Raw genomic sequence first — 18365 nt, 5'->3', positions numbered from 1 at the left:
TTTTTTTTCCCCCTCACCATTTCAAAGAAACATGTTCTATAACCCAGAAGCAAGATGGTTCATATAGTTTTCAGACTGAATGTGCCCCCGATGAAGAAGACCAGCTTTATTTTTTAGCATTAGCAGCTAAGCCCCCCCCCCCCCCCCCCCAAAAAAAAAAAAAATGTTTTACTCTTTATTCTTTAGTCATGAAAACTCAGTGTTAGAGGGAACGTTTTCAAGGACTTTACCTTACGGTTTGAAAACTCAAATCTAAGTTTTAAAAGCTTGGCCGAAAACACTCGTTTCCAGTGATGCTAATAGCTTCACATATAAACACATTAACACAGGCACAATACAGTAAAACAGGTTGAGTTTATTTTGTACTTTCCCCATCAACATTCAATTGAAAAAAAAACAAACACATCATTATTTTCTATGACTCCCAGAGGCCTGTACTATGAAGCAGGATTTCATCTTATCCAGATAACTTTGGGGTTAACCAGAGTTTTTACCAGGTTACATCGCCATGGTAACTCATGCTGTGAGGCTATCCTGCTCCAGACCAGGTTAGGTTCCAGATTAGAGATCAGCAGGTATGACCAATCAGATCTCTGGAAAATAGTGTCACCATTCCTGGAAGATCTCTTGGACCTCTGTGTGCAGATAGTAGGAGGGTCTAATTTTTTTTAATAGTGTCTGAAGTCTTTGTGTTTCCCGAATGAACAGCAGTAATAAATACAGATTTATTAACTTTAAATATCTTGGCTACAATTTTACAACAATTTCTGTTGCTCTGTAAGCATTACTGCATAAATTGGTACACTTATTTGTACTTGTTGACTTCATATCAATCGCAGGTAGACTAAGCCTCCATTTGCAGTCTGTTTCTGTATTCATTCTTGCTCTCAGAGCATTAAACACCACCGGGGCTGCAGCTGAAAGAACAAAAACTAAAACTGTCTTATGCAAATCTGAACATTAATTTAATGGAATACTGAAATAAACCCATCAAATTCTTCTGTGTCTTAATGATACAGTTGTGATGCTGCTAAGTCTCTTATCATATAACTAACACAACTGGCGACTTTGCCAGCTTTTCTTCCTGCCTTCAAATAGGCTTCATTTTATTAATACAGTAGCTCTTTTCCAGTCTTACTGACCAAAACTTTTAAAGCACGCACACAAATTCATACAGCGCTTTTAACACTAAACTACTGTACAGTGGTTTTCCTCTCACACCACTGATTTATCTGCAGCAGCTGTGTTACTTTTATTTTGTATGATGTGTGTAACCTCTTATATTATTACTCTTATTTTTTCTAATATTATAGTTTGCTCTTCTTTGTAAAAGCGGCTCAGTTGCCGGTACATTAATAAATGTGACTGGTCAGATGTTGCAGACACCACCCCTTTCATGTTAATGCACTCATACCTAGATTAGGAAACCCTGGGTTAACTTGTGTGACCGCTTATCCTGATTGCCAGTGTTGGGATAAGTGACTCCAGATAATGGAAAGATACCCTGGGTATGTTGAACTTGCTTCATAGTACACTGGCCTGGTTCTTGTGACTAGCCATAGTTGACATTAATCAGGTGGACCTAATCTAATTAATTAAGCCTGCACCTTGTTTTGGTGTTCCAGTGCCAGGACCCTGGCATTGCCAGCTAAGTCGTGTCAGCATGCTGGATCGCTCACATGACTTAGCTGTACACCTGTGCTTCTCTTGATATGACAAGTCAAACAGCAGGTTGTGAGGGCAGTCAACACTCACAGCTGTGGAGTCAGCTGGGTGGCAGCAGCAGCACCATGCATCCATCAAAAACAAAACAAAAAAATCAAACATTTTGGTATTAACCCAAAAAGCACAGAAAAAAAGATTAAATACAGAGGCCATCCTTGGAAAATGAATGAGACCAATGCAGCATAACAAAATTAATTTACATGGTTTTTATACATATTTATATTTCACATTACTGCTCGCTTTATGCACAGTGCTAAAGAGTAAGCTCGAAATTGCAGCAAGGCTTCACAATCCAGCAAATAATTCAGTCCACAAACCAAAATGTATTGTAAATAAACACATTTATGTAAACATGGCACCAACACAGAGAAACATACACCTGTACAGTTATCAGGCTGACTTTGGAGACTTATATTCTAATGATAGCCCTTGAATTTTTTTTTTTTTTATCACAGGGCTGTTACTGTTTAAAAAAATGCACCAGCTTTACAAAACAGAGCAAACAGTGATGGTGGGTGTGTGAAGGAAGCAGTTGGTAATAATTTAGCTATCACTAGGACATAAACAATCAGAGAGAAGGACAAGCAATAGCAGAGCATTTTAAGGAACAGTGCATGTTTAAATAAGTGATTCATCCCCATCCTTCGGGGAGAAGGAGTTCACTGAAACTCCCCAGATGAAGTCCAACCCTGGCAGGAGATCATGAAGTACCATGAAGGAAAATGGCAGGAGCTGATTTCTTCTTCTTCCAGCTTATACCTGCGGGGCTATGACTCAGCACAGACTGAGCAGGGAGCATTTTTTAAAGGCCTGTTGTGTGTTAGGTCCATAAGAGAGCTGTCTAGAAATGAGAGACTCCATCACTTTGTTACTTTACAGAAGAAGTGAGTGTGAGAACAGGTGAGGCAACAGGACACAAAAGTTGAAATTACCATAGTCTCAGCAGACCAGTGGGCAAGTTTCTTATTTACACAATGCCGTCTAATGTGCTTAAATAGGTTTGTTAAGAACACCCACTGATTTTGAATAAAACTAAACAGGCTCTTGTTCAGACAGATAAAGAGAAATGTAGCATTTTCTGTTGTTCATGCGTCCTCTGGTGAGCCACTAAACTTTATATCGGGAACAAGAACTCCAAAAAAAAAAGGTTTGTCACATTCCACACATTTTGTACTGAATCCTAGAGGGAAGAGGTGATAAGAGTGCATGGGTCAGTGGGGGCAGAGCAGGAAGAGACTGAGCATCAAGGAGAAGCCTGGAACCAGGTAGCTCCTCCACAGCGGAGCCGCCAGTGATGAGACCCCTCCGACCCCAGCTGTAGCCAAACCAGGGGTTAACAGCTGCTCCTGGAAGGTGAAGTCATCCATTGCCAGGTTATCAGAAAGGTCTGAGAGGGGGGACAGAGAGAGACGGAGACGGAGGAGATGGATAGAAGATAATGAAGGAAGGCAAAAGAATGAAAAATATGAGAGAAGTGAGAAAAAGGAGAGGCAATTAGAAAAAAAACACTGTCACAAAAGCTGAAAAACACGTCTGTCATCTTTTTTCATGACATCTGACACAGCTGTAAAAGCAATGACATCAGGAGAAACCCAAGCTAGTCATATAACCAGATGTTGCATGTTATTGTTGTAAACACATGCTGAATCACGCAGACATAAATTTTACTGATAGTAAGTGTTGAAATGTGGTGAGATGCTGAAAAACAAAAAATGAAAATGAAAAACCACAAAGTCTGCAGAAGGTCATGTTGAAAACTTTGACTAATGTGAGTCGTCTGTCTTTGGCAGACATCTTAGTTAAAACAAGACTATCTGTTTGTAAAAACAAGAGCGGGTTATAAGATTCTTGGCTTGGAAACAACATTGAGCAGTTTTTATGTATTGATTTCATAAATCCCTTTGGGTACGTTTTAGGAACAGGAAGTATGGGATCTGTAGCTGTTTCGGGGTGGTAGGCCACGAAGGATACACCAGACCCATTCTTCAAATCCAGGGAAAAGAAGGACACATTAGTTGATATATGTCTATGCCAAAAATTCAGCACAAAATAAGAAATAGTTTTTCCATGCCGGATTTTTTAAACCCAGAGTTTAATTTTTAAGCAATTAAAAAAAATCAGATAATGGGTCGTTTTTTGTTTTCTGTTTGTTTTTAATAAAATAAACGGTTAATGGCTCATTTGCCATTTTTTGAAATGGAGAAACAAACCATTTCCCGATTTTTGTTTTCTCATTCCAAAACGAAAATCCGTTGGTAGTTAAGTACCATGGATCCAACTCAGCATCCCTGAATGCGCAACGTGTCAAGCCTTGAAACAGATGGGCTACAGCAGCAACTCCTGTCAGCTACGATTCGCATGTGCTCACCAAAATTGTTCAACAGAAGATTTGAAAAATGTTTTCTGCTTGAATGAGTCAACATTCAGGCCTCGTTTACACAAGAACGTTACCAGATGAAAATGGAACAGTTTTGATGTGTTTCGGCCTCCCGTTTACATGAGAAGGGAGTGGAAACGATACTTTTTTGGAAACGGGCTCCAGAGTGGAGCCTTTTCAAAATGCTTCCATGTAAACGGACAAAAACGCTGCTTTTTGAAAACGGGGCCCTGGCATATGCACACTATGGTTGTGGCTTCTATATCCATACCACCAACTTGTGGCCTGGCAATAGGAACTGCAGCGTTTTCAGCGTCTTGCATTTCCATGTAAATGGAGATCGTTTTTGAAACATTTACCGTGTGAACGCGCTACTTTTCAAAGACAAAAAAAACCCGGCAAAATGACAGCGTTTCCACTGAAAATGCTCTCATGTAAATGGGGCCTCAGAAAGCATGAAAGCATGGCTCCATCCTGCCTGTATCAACGGTTCAAGCTGGTGGTGATGGTGTAATGGTATGGGGGATATTTTCTTGACACACGTTTTGCTTCTTAATACCAGGTGAGCATTGTTTACTCAGCATTATTACTGACCATGTCAGTAACAATACTCAGTCATCAGTATCTCCTGATGGCTCAGTATGTCTAATGGCTGATGGTGCCATGCCACAAAACTCAGATCATCTAAAACTGGTTTCTTGAACATGACAGTGAGTTCACTGTACTCAGAATGCCTCCACAGTCACCAGATCTCAAGTGTGAGCTGAAGGCCACCAACTGATTAAGTCAACGGAACCACATCATCCTGCAGCCCCCAAAGTGACGCGCTTTCTCTACGGAAGGTGTCAGTGGGACTGACAAGATCCTCGAAGTATTCCTTCTACTGCCCAACTATATCCTCAGTTGAAGTCAGCAGCACCCCAGTGTAAATAAAGCACCGCTTTGTCTGTGTAGGTTCTCAGTCATCCAGGTCATGGTAGTCTCTGGAGCTTGATGATGAGAGGTGAAAGGTGAAGAAGCATTTTGGATGAGAACTGAAACAGCTTTAAGAAACTTAAAGAAGTCCAGTCACCTTTTTCAAGCCCAAGAGCACCGCTTTCCCCTCCTCAGTTGCCTGCCTGTTTGCCTTCTCCAAACTCCTCCCACACCTGAGTTTTTGCTTCAACTACTGACAGAGCTGCACTCTACTGGGACTGTCGATACCTGCCAGCTGCCTCCGGAGTCCCATAAGCTAACTAAGCCCAATAGGATTCTTCCTTCAACTTGACAGCTCCCCTCACCTCCATTGTCCACCATCGGGTTCAGGTATTATCGCCATGACAGGCATCTTGTGACCACTGCTCCATAAGGCTGCCACAGCAGTGGAGGTGTGAAACTTGGTCCATTTGGACTCAGTGCCACTAGCCTCGTTCTGAATGCTGTTGAAGTTTGGTTGGAGATGGAAAGATGTTACAGACCATGGCCTCGGCAAGACAGTCCCAGTGCACCTTCAGTATACCTTTGGGCACATCAGATCTGTCCAACATCCTCCTCTGCCACCTGATCCAACTCACTACTAGGTGGTGATTAGTTGACAGCTCAGCTCCTCTCTTCACCCAAGTGTACAAGGCATATGGTCACAGATCCGACGATACAATAAAACTACAACGTGACCTTTGTACTTTTTTGTCTGTATGTATAATTTATGTCATTATTAACTTTATAGTTATTGGAGATATCTTTAAACTTGTGAACTGAATGCTACTAACTCTAGCCAAAAGACCAAAAGCATGTTTTCTCAAATAAATCTACAGTGAAATGCTTTTTTTTCCTGCCCTTTCTTCCAAAGGTAATTATTTTTAATCTTCAAGGAAGCCGCACAGTTCTACTTACTGCATGTAAAAGTGATTGAGTGCTTGGCGTGAGAAACAAGGTTGTATATAGCTATAGTCATACCTGAAAAGTAAAATGAATCATCAGCAGAAGCACGTATGACATTCTTGTGAGTACAAAACATCTCTCAAATTTCATAAAATGGTTCAAACTCTACGTCTGTACTAAATTTAATATATATCCCTTACAATTCACTAAAATCAGCTGCCATATTGAGACAGTCCAAAGTACAGTCCCAATACTGTCAGGGGGACATTCATTCAGTACCTTCCACAATGTGCTTTTATTTTGTAGTGTTGGAGTACAAAACACAAAGATGAAGACACAGAATACAACCTGTAAGTAGATTTTCTCATTAGTATCATGTGGCAACCAAATGAACTGTAATGTTTTCCTCTCATCATAATTCCTATTCTGTAATTAGATCAATCTTCTATCAGATGGCGTCCCTTTACTGTACCCCTTTTTACTGATGGTGGAATTTTATTATTGTGCATCAGTTACCATTTTAACTATGTGATATGTTATTTTCTTTTTACAGTGTAGATTGAAATGGCAATCCCTTCCTCTTAATTTTGACCTTTATTGAGAGCCGCTGTATTTTTCACTCTGCTTTTAGTCATGCTCAGGAAATGTGACCTTTTGCTCCCAGTAAGCAGAAAGAAGTGGAAAGTTGTCACCTTTTCTTATTGCTGTGTAAACTGTTTGATGCATTTTTCCCTTGAAGACGGACTCTTATTGCCACGTAGCATTTTGTGGTTGAGCGCTGATGAGGAGCACAAGGTTGCTATGTTGTTGCTATGAGAATGGGAGAATTGTGGCGATTAATTAGAATCTATTTATTTATTTTTTTCATTATTTTTTGTGTGAGATTAAAAAAAAAAAAAAAAAAAAAAAAAAAAAAGAATTTTTGTTATTGTTATTTTCTCAGGGGTCTCATCACAGGATATGGTGCCCCTGTGTTAAGTGTTAAGCTAACCTGTATTCACTATGAGGGGACTATAGTGCATGATTACTGGGGCAGAAATGCATGCTGTTAGAGGTTTAGCCTAGAAAAAGAGGAGTATCTGCCTCATGCTTGTAGTTTGCTGTCAGATACCAGTAATCCCTGTGAAGAGAAGAGACCTCTGACACACACTGGCTTACACATTCACACAGTAAACTACTGTTTTGCGTTTGTTGTTAAACTAGTGACTGGGGGGCAGTGGTAGAAGGTATTTATTCTAGTTGGATACGAGTCTGCGGCCATGCTGAGGCGTAAATCCTTGGTAACTGATAATGCACCGGTGGGCAGTGAGGTGGCACGGTGGTCAGAGTGGGCTCAAATCCAGCGACATTACTTGCTGAAAAGTGAAACAGTCTTTTGAGCTAAAGGGGATCAGTTTCCATTAACTGATGGCACGGGCTTCTAAAACACGCCTGATATGGCTCAGGCTTTAGAGTCCATATGAATCACCTAACACTTCTGTTTTTATTATATCCCACATGTGCAGTGAGCACTTAAATGGCACCAGGGATGGTGTGGAGAAAATTAGAGCTATGCGGGTTTATCCACTGTTTGCCTCTGGTGAGAGCTTCCACTTCAGGTATACTGTTATTTTTCACTTTCATCTCTCCCACCGCAGATACTGTAATGATGCCCTGAAGCAAGGCAGGTAACTCATTTGCTCCAGTGGGGCTTATTGTCACTATTTTGTGAATATGAGAGATTTTGTTGAAAAATAACAAAGAAAGCCTTGGTTAGAAAAACATTTGTCCTATTTTCCTCCATCTGTTTTGCACACTGCAGTGACTTCTTGGTCACCTGCTGCCCTGCTGTTACTTACTGCTGTCTTATTGCACTGCATCCACATCTGTTTCCCTACTGACACCGAGCAGCTCATCCTCCCTTTGTTTGAAATATTTTTTGTTACTTTGTCTGGCAAAAATCTGCGAGAACGGGTGAAATATAAAGGGTGAGTTATTAGGGAGGCCAGGAGGATATCAGTAATAAAGCAGCAGTATAGTTAGGAATGCGAACTATGAGTTGAGCCGTTCCCTGTCAAACCAGAAGCAGAGCGCGCACACACACACACACACACACACACACACACACACACACACACACACACACACACACACACACACACACACACACACACACACACACACGTGGACCTCTGACATAGCCTCCTCCCACACAGTCTTAATGGTTGTGCATACATTCTCATGCTCACACACACTCATGCACACAGTCATATCCAAGCTCCTAAAAATAACAGATTGCTCCTAATTGAATTAGCTGTCTCATCTGATCTGTGTACTGTTCCCCCTCACGGCAGTGATCCAATGAGTGGAAGTGGATGATCTGGACCACTGTGTGATCACAGGGAGCAGTCAGGAATCTGATGAAAGCTTCGCCCTGCTTTAGTTGAGTAGAAACACAGCAAATCGCCTGAATGTGTAGTGCCCTCAGGCACAATCTTGAACAGAGTATGGTGCAAAAGTCTTGAGCCACCTCTCATTTCTTTATATTTTGCGTCAAGCATAAAAAAAGGTTCCTAACTCAAGGAATGAACCAGTGTTGTGTCTACAGATAACAGACAACTTAGCAAAGAATCAGTTTTAAAGTGTATCTTCAGGCATTTTTCTTACTAGCAACCTGTTGGAAAAACACATATTTTGGTCCGATTCCTTTAGTTGAATCTACGAAAAATATCAACGCTAACACAGTTTGAGAGGCATGGTGGTTTTTTTTTTTTTTTACAGCAACAAGGTGATTCTCAAAGAGCTATTAGCTGAAACTTGACATATTTCACCTGGTGTGCTTTGTGTCCTGGACAAATGGAAGACAAAAGAAGATGAACAGTATCTGAAACTTTCCTTAAGAGATAGGAAATTTTCCAGCAAAGACCTGACACAGGACCTAGAAAAACACACAATGGAGCACTGTCAGTCATGGACTGGCCTCCCCAGAGCCCAGACCTCAATATTATTGAAACGCTATGGGATCATCTTTACAGAGAAGAGAACAAAAGGCAGCCAACATCCAAAGAAGAGCTTTGAATGTCCTTCAAGGAGCCTGGAGAACTATTCCTGAAGACTACTTGAAGAAATGACAAGAAAGCTGCCTAAAAGAGTTCAGGCTGTGCTGAAGAATAAAGGTGGTCACACCAAATATTGACTTTCAAGCCTGTTAGAATTGTACAAACTCTATTTTGGTTAATATGCTGTATTTCCCTGTATATTTGACATGTTTTAATTAATCACTGCACCTTCCCAGGAAAACAGAAGGAAATGAGGGGTGGCTCAAGACTTTTGCACAGTATTTTAAATAAACCCTGAAGCCTCCAAAATGCATCTCCTACAGATTTCTTTGCAGTTACGACATCGTTTGAATGGCGGCCAGGGGACAATTGACTTTTTTCCCTCCTCCCCTGTCCTCTGACATGGCAGTGAGCAGACATTCTCTGGGGCTCTGAAAGAACGATTTGTCACTGTCGACAGCGGCGCACTGTACTGCCGAGCCAATTAAGCTCAAGGTGCAATTCGATACAGCTTTTATATACACTGTGGATAAGAGGGAGGGCGGGGGGCATGCACGTCTGCATTTGTGGGTTTGTGTGGGGATGATTGAGTGGGGTGTGTGCGCCCGTCCCTATGTGTGCTTGTGAAAAAGCTGGAGACAAAGTGGGAGAACATTGTGTTGGTGTTGCTTTACAGCGGCAATAATGTGAGTGGAAAAAAAAAGAAGAAGAAAATCTCAGGCTCTGAAAAAAATCCCTAAAGCTTGGGGGTGGGGGGGTTCTTGCTAGTTTAAACACTTTGACATGAGCAGCACCACAGAGGGGCCTTGTTCTGCAGGATTTAAAAACAACCCAATGGGGACTGAACACTATGCAAACTTAGATCCCTTACACTCCTGTGCAGGGCTGGGACTAATAATATCCTGGTATAATTAGTGATGAACACCTGTGCCTGTGTGTAGCAGTAAGTATAGACAGAGTGAAAGTGACCGAGAGGAGAACACAGACAGAAGTAATCCAGATTCTTTTCCTCTATTTTTTCCTTTTGGGGCCTTTTAAAGAGGAGCCAGGATAGTGGACAGGCAGGGACAATTAGGCAAATAGATGAATAACTCCTGGATATAAATGGAGCCGCAATCCAGACTGTGATTAATGTGACCAATGTTGGCCTGCATGGCTTTCAGGAGAACATAGCCCTCCTCCTGTTCATCCATTCAAAGCTACCATTCTGAGCCTCTGCAAAGGACGCCACCTTGCTAGCGTACCCCTGCTAGCTTTATCTTGGCCTTATGAACTTGAGTTACGACCCAGGGGAAAGGTCAACAGTCCAACCATTGATTGGTAATGCTAAAGGCTCTGGACTATGAATGAGCAGGCATGGTAGTCAGATGCAAGTTAACAAACGAGGATTTAGCTTTATGTTTTCTTTAGTGTCCAGTCCCTGGGAGGACAGACCAATATATCCAGACATTGCGGTATTTTAGTGGGGAGCGGATGTTTGTTTGGATTCTCCCTAACAGGTCAAACGGTGGCTGCAGTGTGTGTGTGTGTGTGTGTGTGTGTGTGTGTGTGTGTGTGTGTGTGTGTGTGTGTGTGTGTGTGTGTGTATTAAGTGTGTCTGCTGTTTCTGTCTGTCTGTGCAAAGGAGGACAGGGGGAAGACAGAGAGGGAGGGGGGGGGGACTGAGTCTGGAGAGTTGTTTTCAGCAGTGCTCGGTGCCTGAGGCTTGTCCTTTACACTTTGCAGTTGTCACAACAAGCAAACTATGTAGAAAAATTGCAACAGTGATTCAAGAGACGCATTTCCCAGCAGACCGCAACTACAGGTGATGATTACATGTTGGAGAAAATCACAAGAAATGCTTGATTTGTCTTGTCAGTAAACATATTTTCTTTATTTAACTAATCTTAGCAGAGTGGGTGCACATCAGTAGCTGGCTGATACATTACCATAACCCCTCTGGTGAGTGCGTACCTTCATGGTGCAGCACAGTTTATTCAGTACATGTGTGCTATGCACAAAGGCCTTTTTTGGTCAGATAAGTATGTGGAATGTTAAGTCTCCAAACACAGGTGCTTCTTATGAAATGGAGGAGATGGTTTAGATTGCTGCTACATTGGCAGACGATGTGTGCGCATAACACATTTAAGCTGCTCAAATTTGATCTAGGTTTTGAAGATTCAACAGATTAAGCGATATTTTGGTTTCCAAGATAAAGCAAATATTTTATCACTTGTCTCATCGCCGCAGAGCAAACTATTCACTTGGATATTAAACTCAGCAAATTTAGAACCTGAATGGCCAGTGTGCATATATATGTGTGTGTGTGTGAGTGTATGTACAGGCATTCTTCTGTCAGGAGCTGCCCTTCTAGCTGCAAAGACGGGTTCTGTAAAAATGTGATAGGAGCTGCTGATCTGTTTGACTCTGGTATAGATGAACTGATAACACACTGCACTGTGATTATCGGCTCCTCGGTCACATTCTAAAACTCTGGCCAGGACAGTGAGTCCTGGGACACTGCTGACTGAGAGCCGAGAGGGAAATGAGGGAGCGGTCCGGGATGCCTCTGTCCATGGGCTGGCGGGAATGTGACCGTCTGCCTCCACACCCACAGGCCGACCACAGGGGCGCTCGGAGAGGCTGGGAATGTCAGGCCAAGACAAACGGGACGCCCAGAGGAGGCCAGGGCCTGGCCTTTGCAACAGTGCTGCTCTCTGAGCTGCTCGGGCCTCCCAACTTCCATAACACTGTTATTCTAGACAGAGGGACCCTCCCACACAAAGGGCAAGAGAGCAAGAGAGCGAGATGCGATGCCAAAGAGCACTGGGGACATAAAAACACACATAATAGCATTTACTTGTTTTTAAAAAACAAAGGTGCAGAAGTGATTAAAAGTAGTGAGGAGATGATTAGGTGAGTGAGTCTGCAAAACTCCCAACGGAGCGCCGAGTGTGTGGGTTTGCTCCGATGAGAAAGGAATACACCCTCGTGTCAAATGGGGAAAACCGGCCCAGACACTCTCTAAACTGTGGCTTGTGGAACAAATGCAAGTCAACAGTTATTAATTAACATGGTCAATGAAGGGAGGTGCTGTCACTGAGGGAATGACCAGCATGTTGCACCCATTGCCCTCTCCCTGTGCCATTCAAATTAGATTTACTCCAATGTATTTATAGTCTCTGCTTCCAGAAGCAGCTAATGTGATCACAGAAAGGAGTAAAAGCTCTAGCTTGAAGAAAAATAAAAGTTCAGAGCAGGGACATAAATTTTAACTGAGAATTCCTCATAGCACTGATGCAGTGAAGGTGGAAAGTGTGCACACAAGTGAGAGAGGTAAAAACCATAACAAATCTAACATACAAAGAGTGGATTCTGTACTCAGGGCAAGGGGCTCATTCGGGGCGGGGAACTCTTTTGCGTACAGAGAAGGGCTGTGAACCCGTTATGAGGTCAGTGCTGATGCAGGGTCAGAGGTTGGCAGGGTGTACCATTTAAGACTGTTTCTGAAAAGACTGGACAATGGTGGTTCTTACTGGAACGAGCCAGAGACTGGCACAGAATGACAGAGAGAGCAAGAGAGCAAAAGAGAGAGGTAAGAATGGCTGTGGACTGAGGAGAGCTGATTGCTACTGGGCCAGCATTTGACCCAAGGGACATCTTGGTCCTTATCCTGGTCAAGGAGTCTCTGACAAGCACATTTTTTGGATTCTCTCTTTATTTTCTTATAATAAAGGAAGCCGACATCCCACAGACCTGTTTACATTTTTCTCATGGGTCCAGCAATCAGTTCAGTGAAGGAAATGGTGCTGGCAGATTCTGATGTGTTTGTTGTGGAGATGTCCTTGCCAACAAATAGGCCAAATTTGTCCTACATTCCTGTCATAGAAAAAGGCAGACTACAACTACAGCCTGGAGTGACAACTTGGCTGGTCTGACTGTACACACAGAGAGCTCCTGTAGAGCAGTTTTCACTATCTGTCTGAGCCCTTTTTAGTGGTTAGCCTGCGGTTTCCTGCAGCAGCTCTGAGTGTATTGACAGCAGGACTCCTGCAATGTTCACTGTGTCGTTGAGTTACTTTCAGGAATGGCCTGGAAAAAGAGAGCGAGAGCAGGACGGGGTGGGGGGTGGGGTGGGGTGGACTGAGGGAAAATTTAAAAGACGCAGGTGAGAGTAGAGGGTTAACATGTAAATTGCAAACCTCCCAAACTCCCAACCAAGCTTTTAAGGCATCCCCACAAAATGGCTTCTGTGTGTCACTGTGGCGCTGAGTAGCAGAGCAGCGGACCTCGAGAATGGTCCCGCTGTGTGCAGAGTGTTTGTGGACTGTGGCTGAGCTGATGGACACGACCCAGGAACAGGCCTGGAATCAATTTAGTGCGTCCAAAAAGTGCCTGTGAATGTAAATAAAGCTCTTGAGCAAACAAACGCTTTTCCGAAAGGCACACACAAACACAGAGAAATGCAAAAGGCCTACAAAATGAATCAAATGCTGGTGGGCCCCCCTCAAGTAGATGATGAGAACCCAGCTCTGAGTCCTTCTATCCACATAAATTAAAACCAGTGCTCTTCTTCCTGCCTTCTGGCTAATCTTAAGGGTTTTATCCCTAGACTGATCTGAGATAACTCCGTGAAAAAAGACCAACAAGGGTCCAATAAGAGGGTAACATCATCTCCCTGCTCCTCTCCTCCCTCTTTTTCTGCTCCGTTTCTATCTTCCCATCTACTACACCCTCACTTAACTCAAGAACTGGGGACACACAGGGTCTTGTGATCAGCCCTAGCAAGAACAAGACTGGGAAACTATGACTCTTACTAGCCAAGCCTGTTTACACAGATGGTGGCAAGCTTCATTATTTTTGTGAGGGGTGTGGAAGGAGGAGGATTGGCTGAATTTACAGAGGTTGTTTATAAGCTCAAGGAGGGATGGACATGGGGAACATTGGGTCAGAACATTTCCAGTGTGTTACACATTATCAGCCCCCAGCCTTTCAACACCTCCTCTACCCCAAGGGTTTTACACTGTCATCAGTTTAAGACTTCTCCAGAAATGTTATATACCCATTCTGGCAAACAGTTAGTACTGTGAATTCATCATTTATCATCTAAAGCCTAAACAGATTTTAGCTGCCTAAACAATGATCACTGTGTCAGCTAAGGATGAATGCAGCAGCCACTTTATCCAAATCTCTTTTTTTCTGATTTGTAGTGAGACTAGCTCACCTGAAAATGACTGTTCTTTTATTTATTTTTGTCATATAAAATTGTTTCTAATTTATATATATATATATATATATATATATATATATATATATATATATATATATATATATATATATAAATTGTTTTATATATTATAACCAGCAACTTTATTACCATGCCCATAAACTATTGATGTCGTCCTTGTTCCTGCACCCTTTCAGCTGCTGGATGTGTGTGTTTGGCTTCTATAATGCCCATAAACTACTCATTAATGCAAATATCTCATCAGCCAATCTCATGGCAGCAACTCAGTGTATCTAGGCATGTAGATATGATCAAGACAATCTGCTGAAGTTTAAACTGAGCATCAGAATGGGGAAGAAAGGGGATTTAAGTTACTTTGAACATAGCATGGTTGTTGGTGCCAGATGGTCTGGTATTAGTGTTTCAGAAACTGCTGATCTGCTGGGATTCTCCTGCATATCCATCTCTAGGGTTTACAGAGAATGGTCTGAATAAAGAAAATATCCAGGGAGCAGCAGTTCTCTGGGTGAAAATGCCTTGTTGATGCCAGAACTCAGAAGAGAATGGCCAGACTGCTTTAAACTGATAGGAAGACAAAAGTAACTCAAATCACCACACAGTACAACCATGGTATGCAGAAGACCACACCTGATGTCAATCCTATCAGCTAAGAATAGGAAACTGAGGCTATGATTCACCAAAACTGGACACTAGAAGATTGGAAAAACATTGCCTGGTCTGGTTTTTGCTTTGACATCTGGATGGTAGGGTCAGAATGGATGGATTCATGGATTCATCCCACCTTGTGTCAATGGTTGAGGCTGCTGGTGGTATAATGGTGTGTGTGTGTGTGCCCACTAATACCAAATGAGCATTGTTTAAATGTCACAGTCTGCCTGAGTATTGTTGTTATGTTGTTATGATGGCCTAAAGTGTACCCATTTTGTCATGGCTGTTTTCAGTAGGATAGCACATCATGTCACAAAGCTCAAATCATCTCAAACTGGTTTCTTGAACATGAGTTTACTGTACTCAAATGGCCTCCACAGTCACCAGGTCTCAATCCAACAGAGCGCCTTTGGGATGTGGTGGAACAGGAGATTCCACCAGATTTCATGGATGTTCAGCTGACAAATCTGCAGCAACTGTGTGATGGTAACATGTCAGTATGGTCCAAAATCTCAGAGGAATGTTTCTAGAACTACATTGTGCCCATCTTTTGATGGTTGCTTCCAGCAGGATGACGCACCATATCACAAAGCTCAAAGTTCACTGAACTCAAATGGACTCCACACTCACCAGATCTCAAACTACACATCATGGACAAATATCTATCTACACTGTATTGCCAAAAGGATTCACTCATCTGCCTTCACACACATATGAACTTGAGTGACATCCATTCTTAATCCACAGGGTTTAATATGATGTTAGTCCACCATTTGCAGCTATAACAGCTTCAACTCTTCTGGGAAGGCTTTCCACAAGGTTTAGGAATGTTTATGGGAATTTTTGACCATCCTTCCATAAACACAATTGTGAGGTCAGACACTGATGTTGGACGAACTGATTGATGTTTGATTGATGTTGGACACAACTGAACTTAACTTGAACAAAACACAAACACAGAGACAAAGACAAAGCCCAGACATGGAAACACAAGGTAGGCAGGAATAAACAGGGATAACACAAACCAGATTGGAGCCAAGAATAGATGTAGATGACTACTGAAGCCTTAAAATATAAATATAAAGAAACAAACCAGAACACAGAACCACTTACCACTTACCAACTTACCAAAAACTCACAACCCTGGGTCCAAGACTCAGGGGCCATGAGTTTTAGATAACAACTGGACCAATCAGCCTCACTGCTCTACTTATTCAATATGTTTGAAAGATAATTTAATTCTGATTGATGCAGAGGTTAAGGAATGATACTTTAGCCATGTCTGCGTGTTTTTTGTGCCTTGGTATCTGCTTTCTCTTGGAAACCACAGAAGTTTCAGGCCATGTGGGCACCCAGACACCTGCACACTTCCTCTCTCCTGTCTGAGCCTGTCTTTCTCATCCTAGCCTGTGGCACACAGCCTCCCTCGCTGGCAACCATATGTCGACGAGTCCAGTAGCACTGATAATTAGCTCTATAAAATGATATGGAGCTTGAGCAAAAAGGAAATCGCTTATAGGTGGATACGCCCAGTGCTGTTAATGTAAACAGTGTCTGGATTACGGCTGCTGTGATGAAGACATATTGCTGTTCCACACTACTGTGGAAGACTGGCGACGTGTGACTCACCTATCAGGTGCAGAGGGGTCAGAGGTCACAGCTGCAGTTAATTAACATACCAGGTTCAAGTACCGACAGCACGTTCAGCAGTTAATTCGACCTACATACAGAATAAAGAATCTTTAGGTTTCCCAGTGTATCAGCCTTTACAGTTATCAAAGGTGTTTTTGTCTCTTTATGTTCTTTCTCCACATCCTCTCATCACCTTCTTCTCTCTTCTACCCACTCCTTTGTTCCAGCCGCAAAATTTGCAGCAGACCTGAAAGGTGAGCCAAGCCCGGCCTCTCATCGTAAGCCGCGTGTTTCACATTACAGGAATATTTCCACTTTGTATTTTGCTAACCTCTGGCGCTGATAAAAAAAAGCTCCAGAGCTCCCAAAAGAACCGCTTTCCTTCAGGGTGCTTACAGCGAGCGATCGTCTCAGCGCAGGAACGTAACAAGAGGTCTATTCACGTGGCTCCTGCTGAGCACACTGAGCTGTAGCGAAGGCCCGTCCAGCTCAGCAAGAAAACACATGAGGCAGGGATCTGAGCTGCTGAGCCAAAGCAGAGCCCACTGTTTGTTTGCAGGCTACTGAATCTTTCCAAACTGCATCAAAAAAGACATTTTAGCAAGTTGTTGAGTAGTGCAGTCAGTGTCAAAAAAAAAAAAAGATCATTTTAAATGCATTAAAATTGTGTGATCAGCTCAGCCATTTCTAAGGATTAATTACACCTTTTTATAATGTGTATTGACTGGACTAAGAAACACAACCTTGATCCTAGTGGGAGTTTTTTTTTTTTTTTGCTGTATTTTACTGAGCTGCCAAACTCAGTTGGAAACAAATGATTCGCTCGCTGGCAGCTTTTCAAAATTTTTTTTCCCCCCAATTTTAAGACTTAGTAAATTACTCTGTATTAGCAGATGTTTTTGTTAAGCTGCATTCTCAGATCTTTTCAGCACCAATGTTAGGTGGTAACAGGAGAGAAAAAGCGAAGCAAGACGCAGGCAATGAAGAGAGGCTTTGAGAGGAATCTGTGAGCAGGTTTTTGTGGAGATGGCGGCATGTCCTTTGTTTCTCTGAAAGGCCGTACAGTCAAAGACCAGGTGTGCATGAAAGCATAGAAACACAGGTGAGCCCTCATCATGAGGTAAAGACAAGTCATATGGAATGCTAGATTACTGGACGACAAAAAAAAGCTGGAGACAAACCCATACATTCACAAACACACATCTACTCAAATACGTACAGTACTGTGCAACGTTATTTCTTCATATTTTCCCTCCCAGGAGCCAGATTTTCTAGTAATTTTTTAAAGTGGCCTTGAGCAACAGTTCTCCAGGCTTTCTGAAGGCCTATCAAAGCTTTTCTTTGGACACTGGCTGCTTTTTCACTCACCATTTTCAAAGGAATGTTTTTTTTTCCTCGTTCTTAAGCTGCTTAACACTGATCTATGAATTATTCAAGCATAAAAAGGCACCTGACTCAAGGGATGAACCACTGTTGTGTCTGCATAACATACAGTTTACCAAAAAAACAAAACAAAAAAACTTTAAATTGTTTTTACTGCATTGTTACTAGCAGCCTAATCCATTTCTTTAGTTGAATCTAAAAAAAAAATGCCAGAACAAAAGAAGTTGCAGGCCTAAAAAGCCTCATCAGAAATGGTCTCAGTGGAAGGGTGGCTGTCAAAAAGTCATTCTTAAGGAAGGAGAGCAGGAAGAAAAGGCTGAAGTATGCCAAATTACATAAGAACTGGACTGAAAATCAGTGGCAACAGGTCTGATGGATGATGATTCCAAATTTGAAAGTTTGATTCAAATCATTGTCAGTATGTACAGAGGAGGTCAGGAGAGAGGTACAACAGTGAGTGTCTACAGCATCCGTA

The 18365-nt window shown here is 42.3% G+C and overlaps 1 protein-coding gene across 1 annotated transcript in view; it reads right to left on the bottom strand.

The window, feature by feature from the left end:
• Positions 1–335: 335 nt before the first annotated feature.
• gpc3 (glypican 3) overlaps positions 336–18365 on the bottom strand; it is a 133526-nt gene continuing 115496 nt past the window's right edge. Inside the window, exon 8 of the mRNA XM_030739471.1 lies at positions 336–3112. Coding sequence (XP_030595331.1) covers positions 2937–3112 — 176 coding nt within the window. The 3' untranslated portion in view covers positions 336–2936. The remainder of the gene's footprint in view (positions 3113–18365) is intronic.

The sequence above is a fragment of the Archocentrus centrarchus genome, chromosome 10 (assembly GCF_007364275.1).
Source record: "Archocentrus centrarchus isolate MPI-CPG fArcCen1 chromosome 10, fArcCen1, whole genome shotgun sequence".
NCBI classification, from domain to species: Eukaryota; Metazoa; Chordata; class Actinopteri; order Cichliformes; family Cichlidae; genus Archocentrus; species Archocentrus centrarchus.
This window is presented reverse-complemented; position numbering and strand designations above follow the sequence as displayed.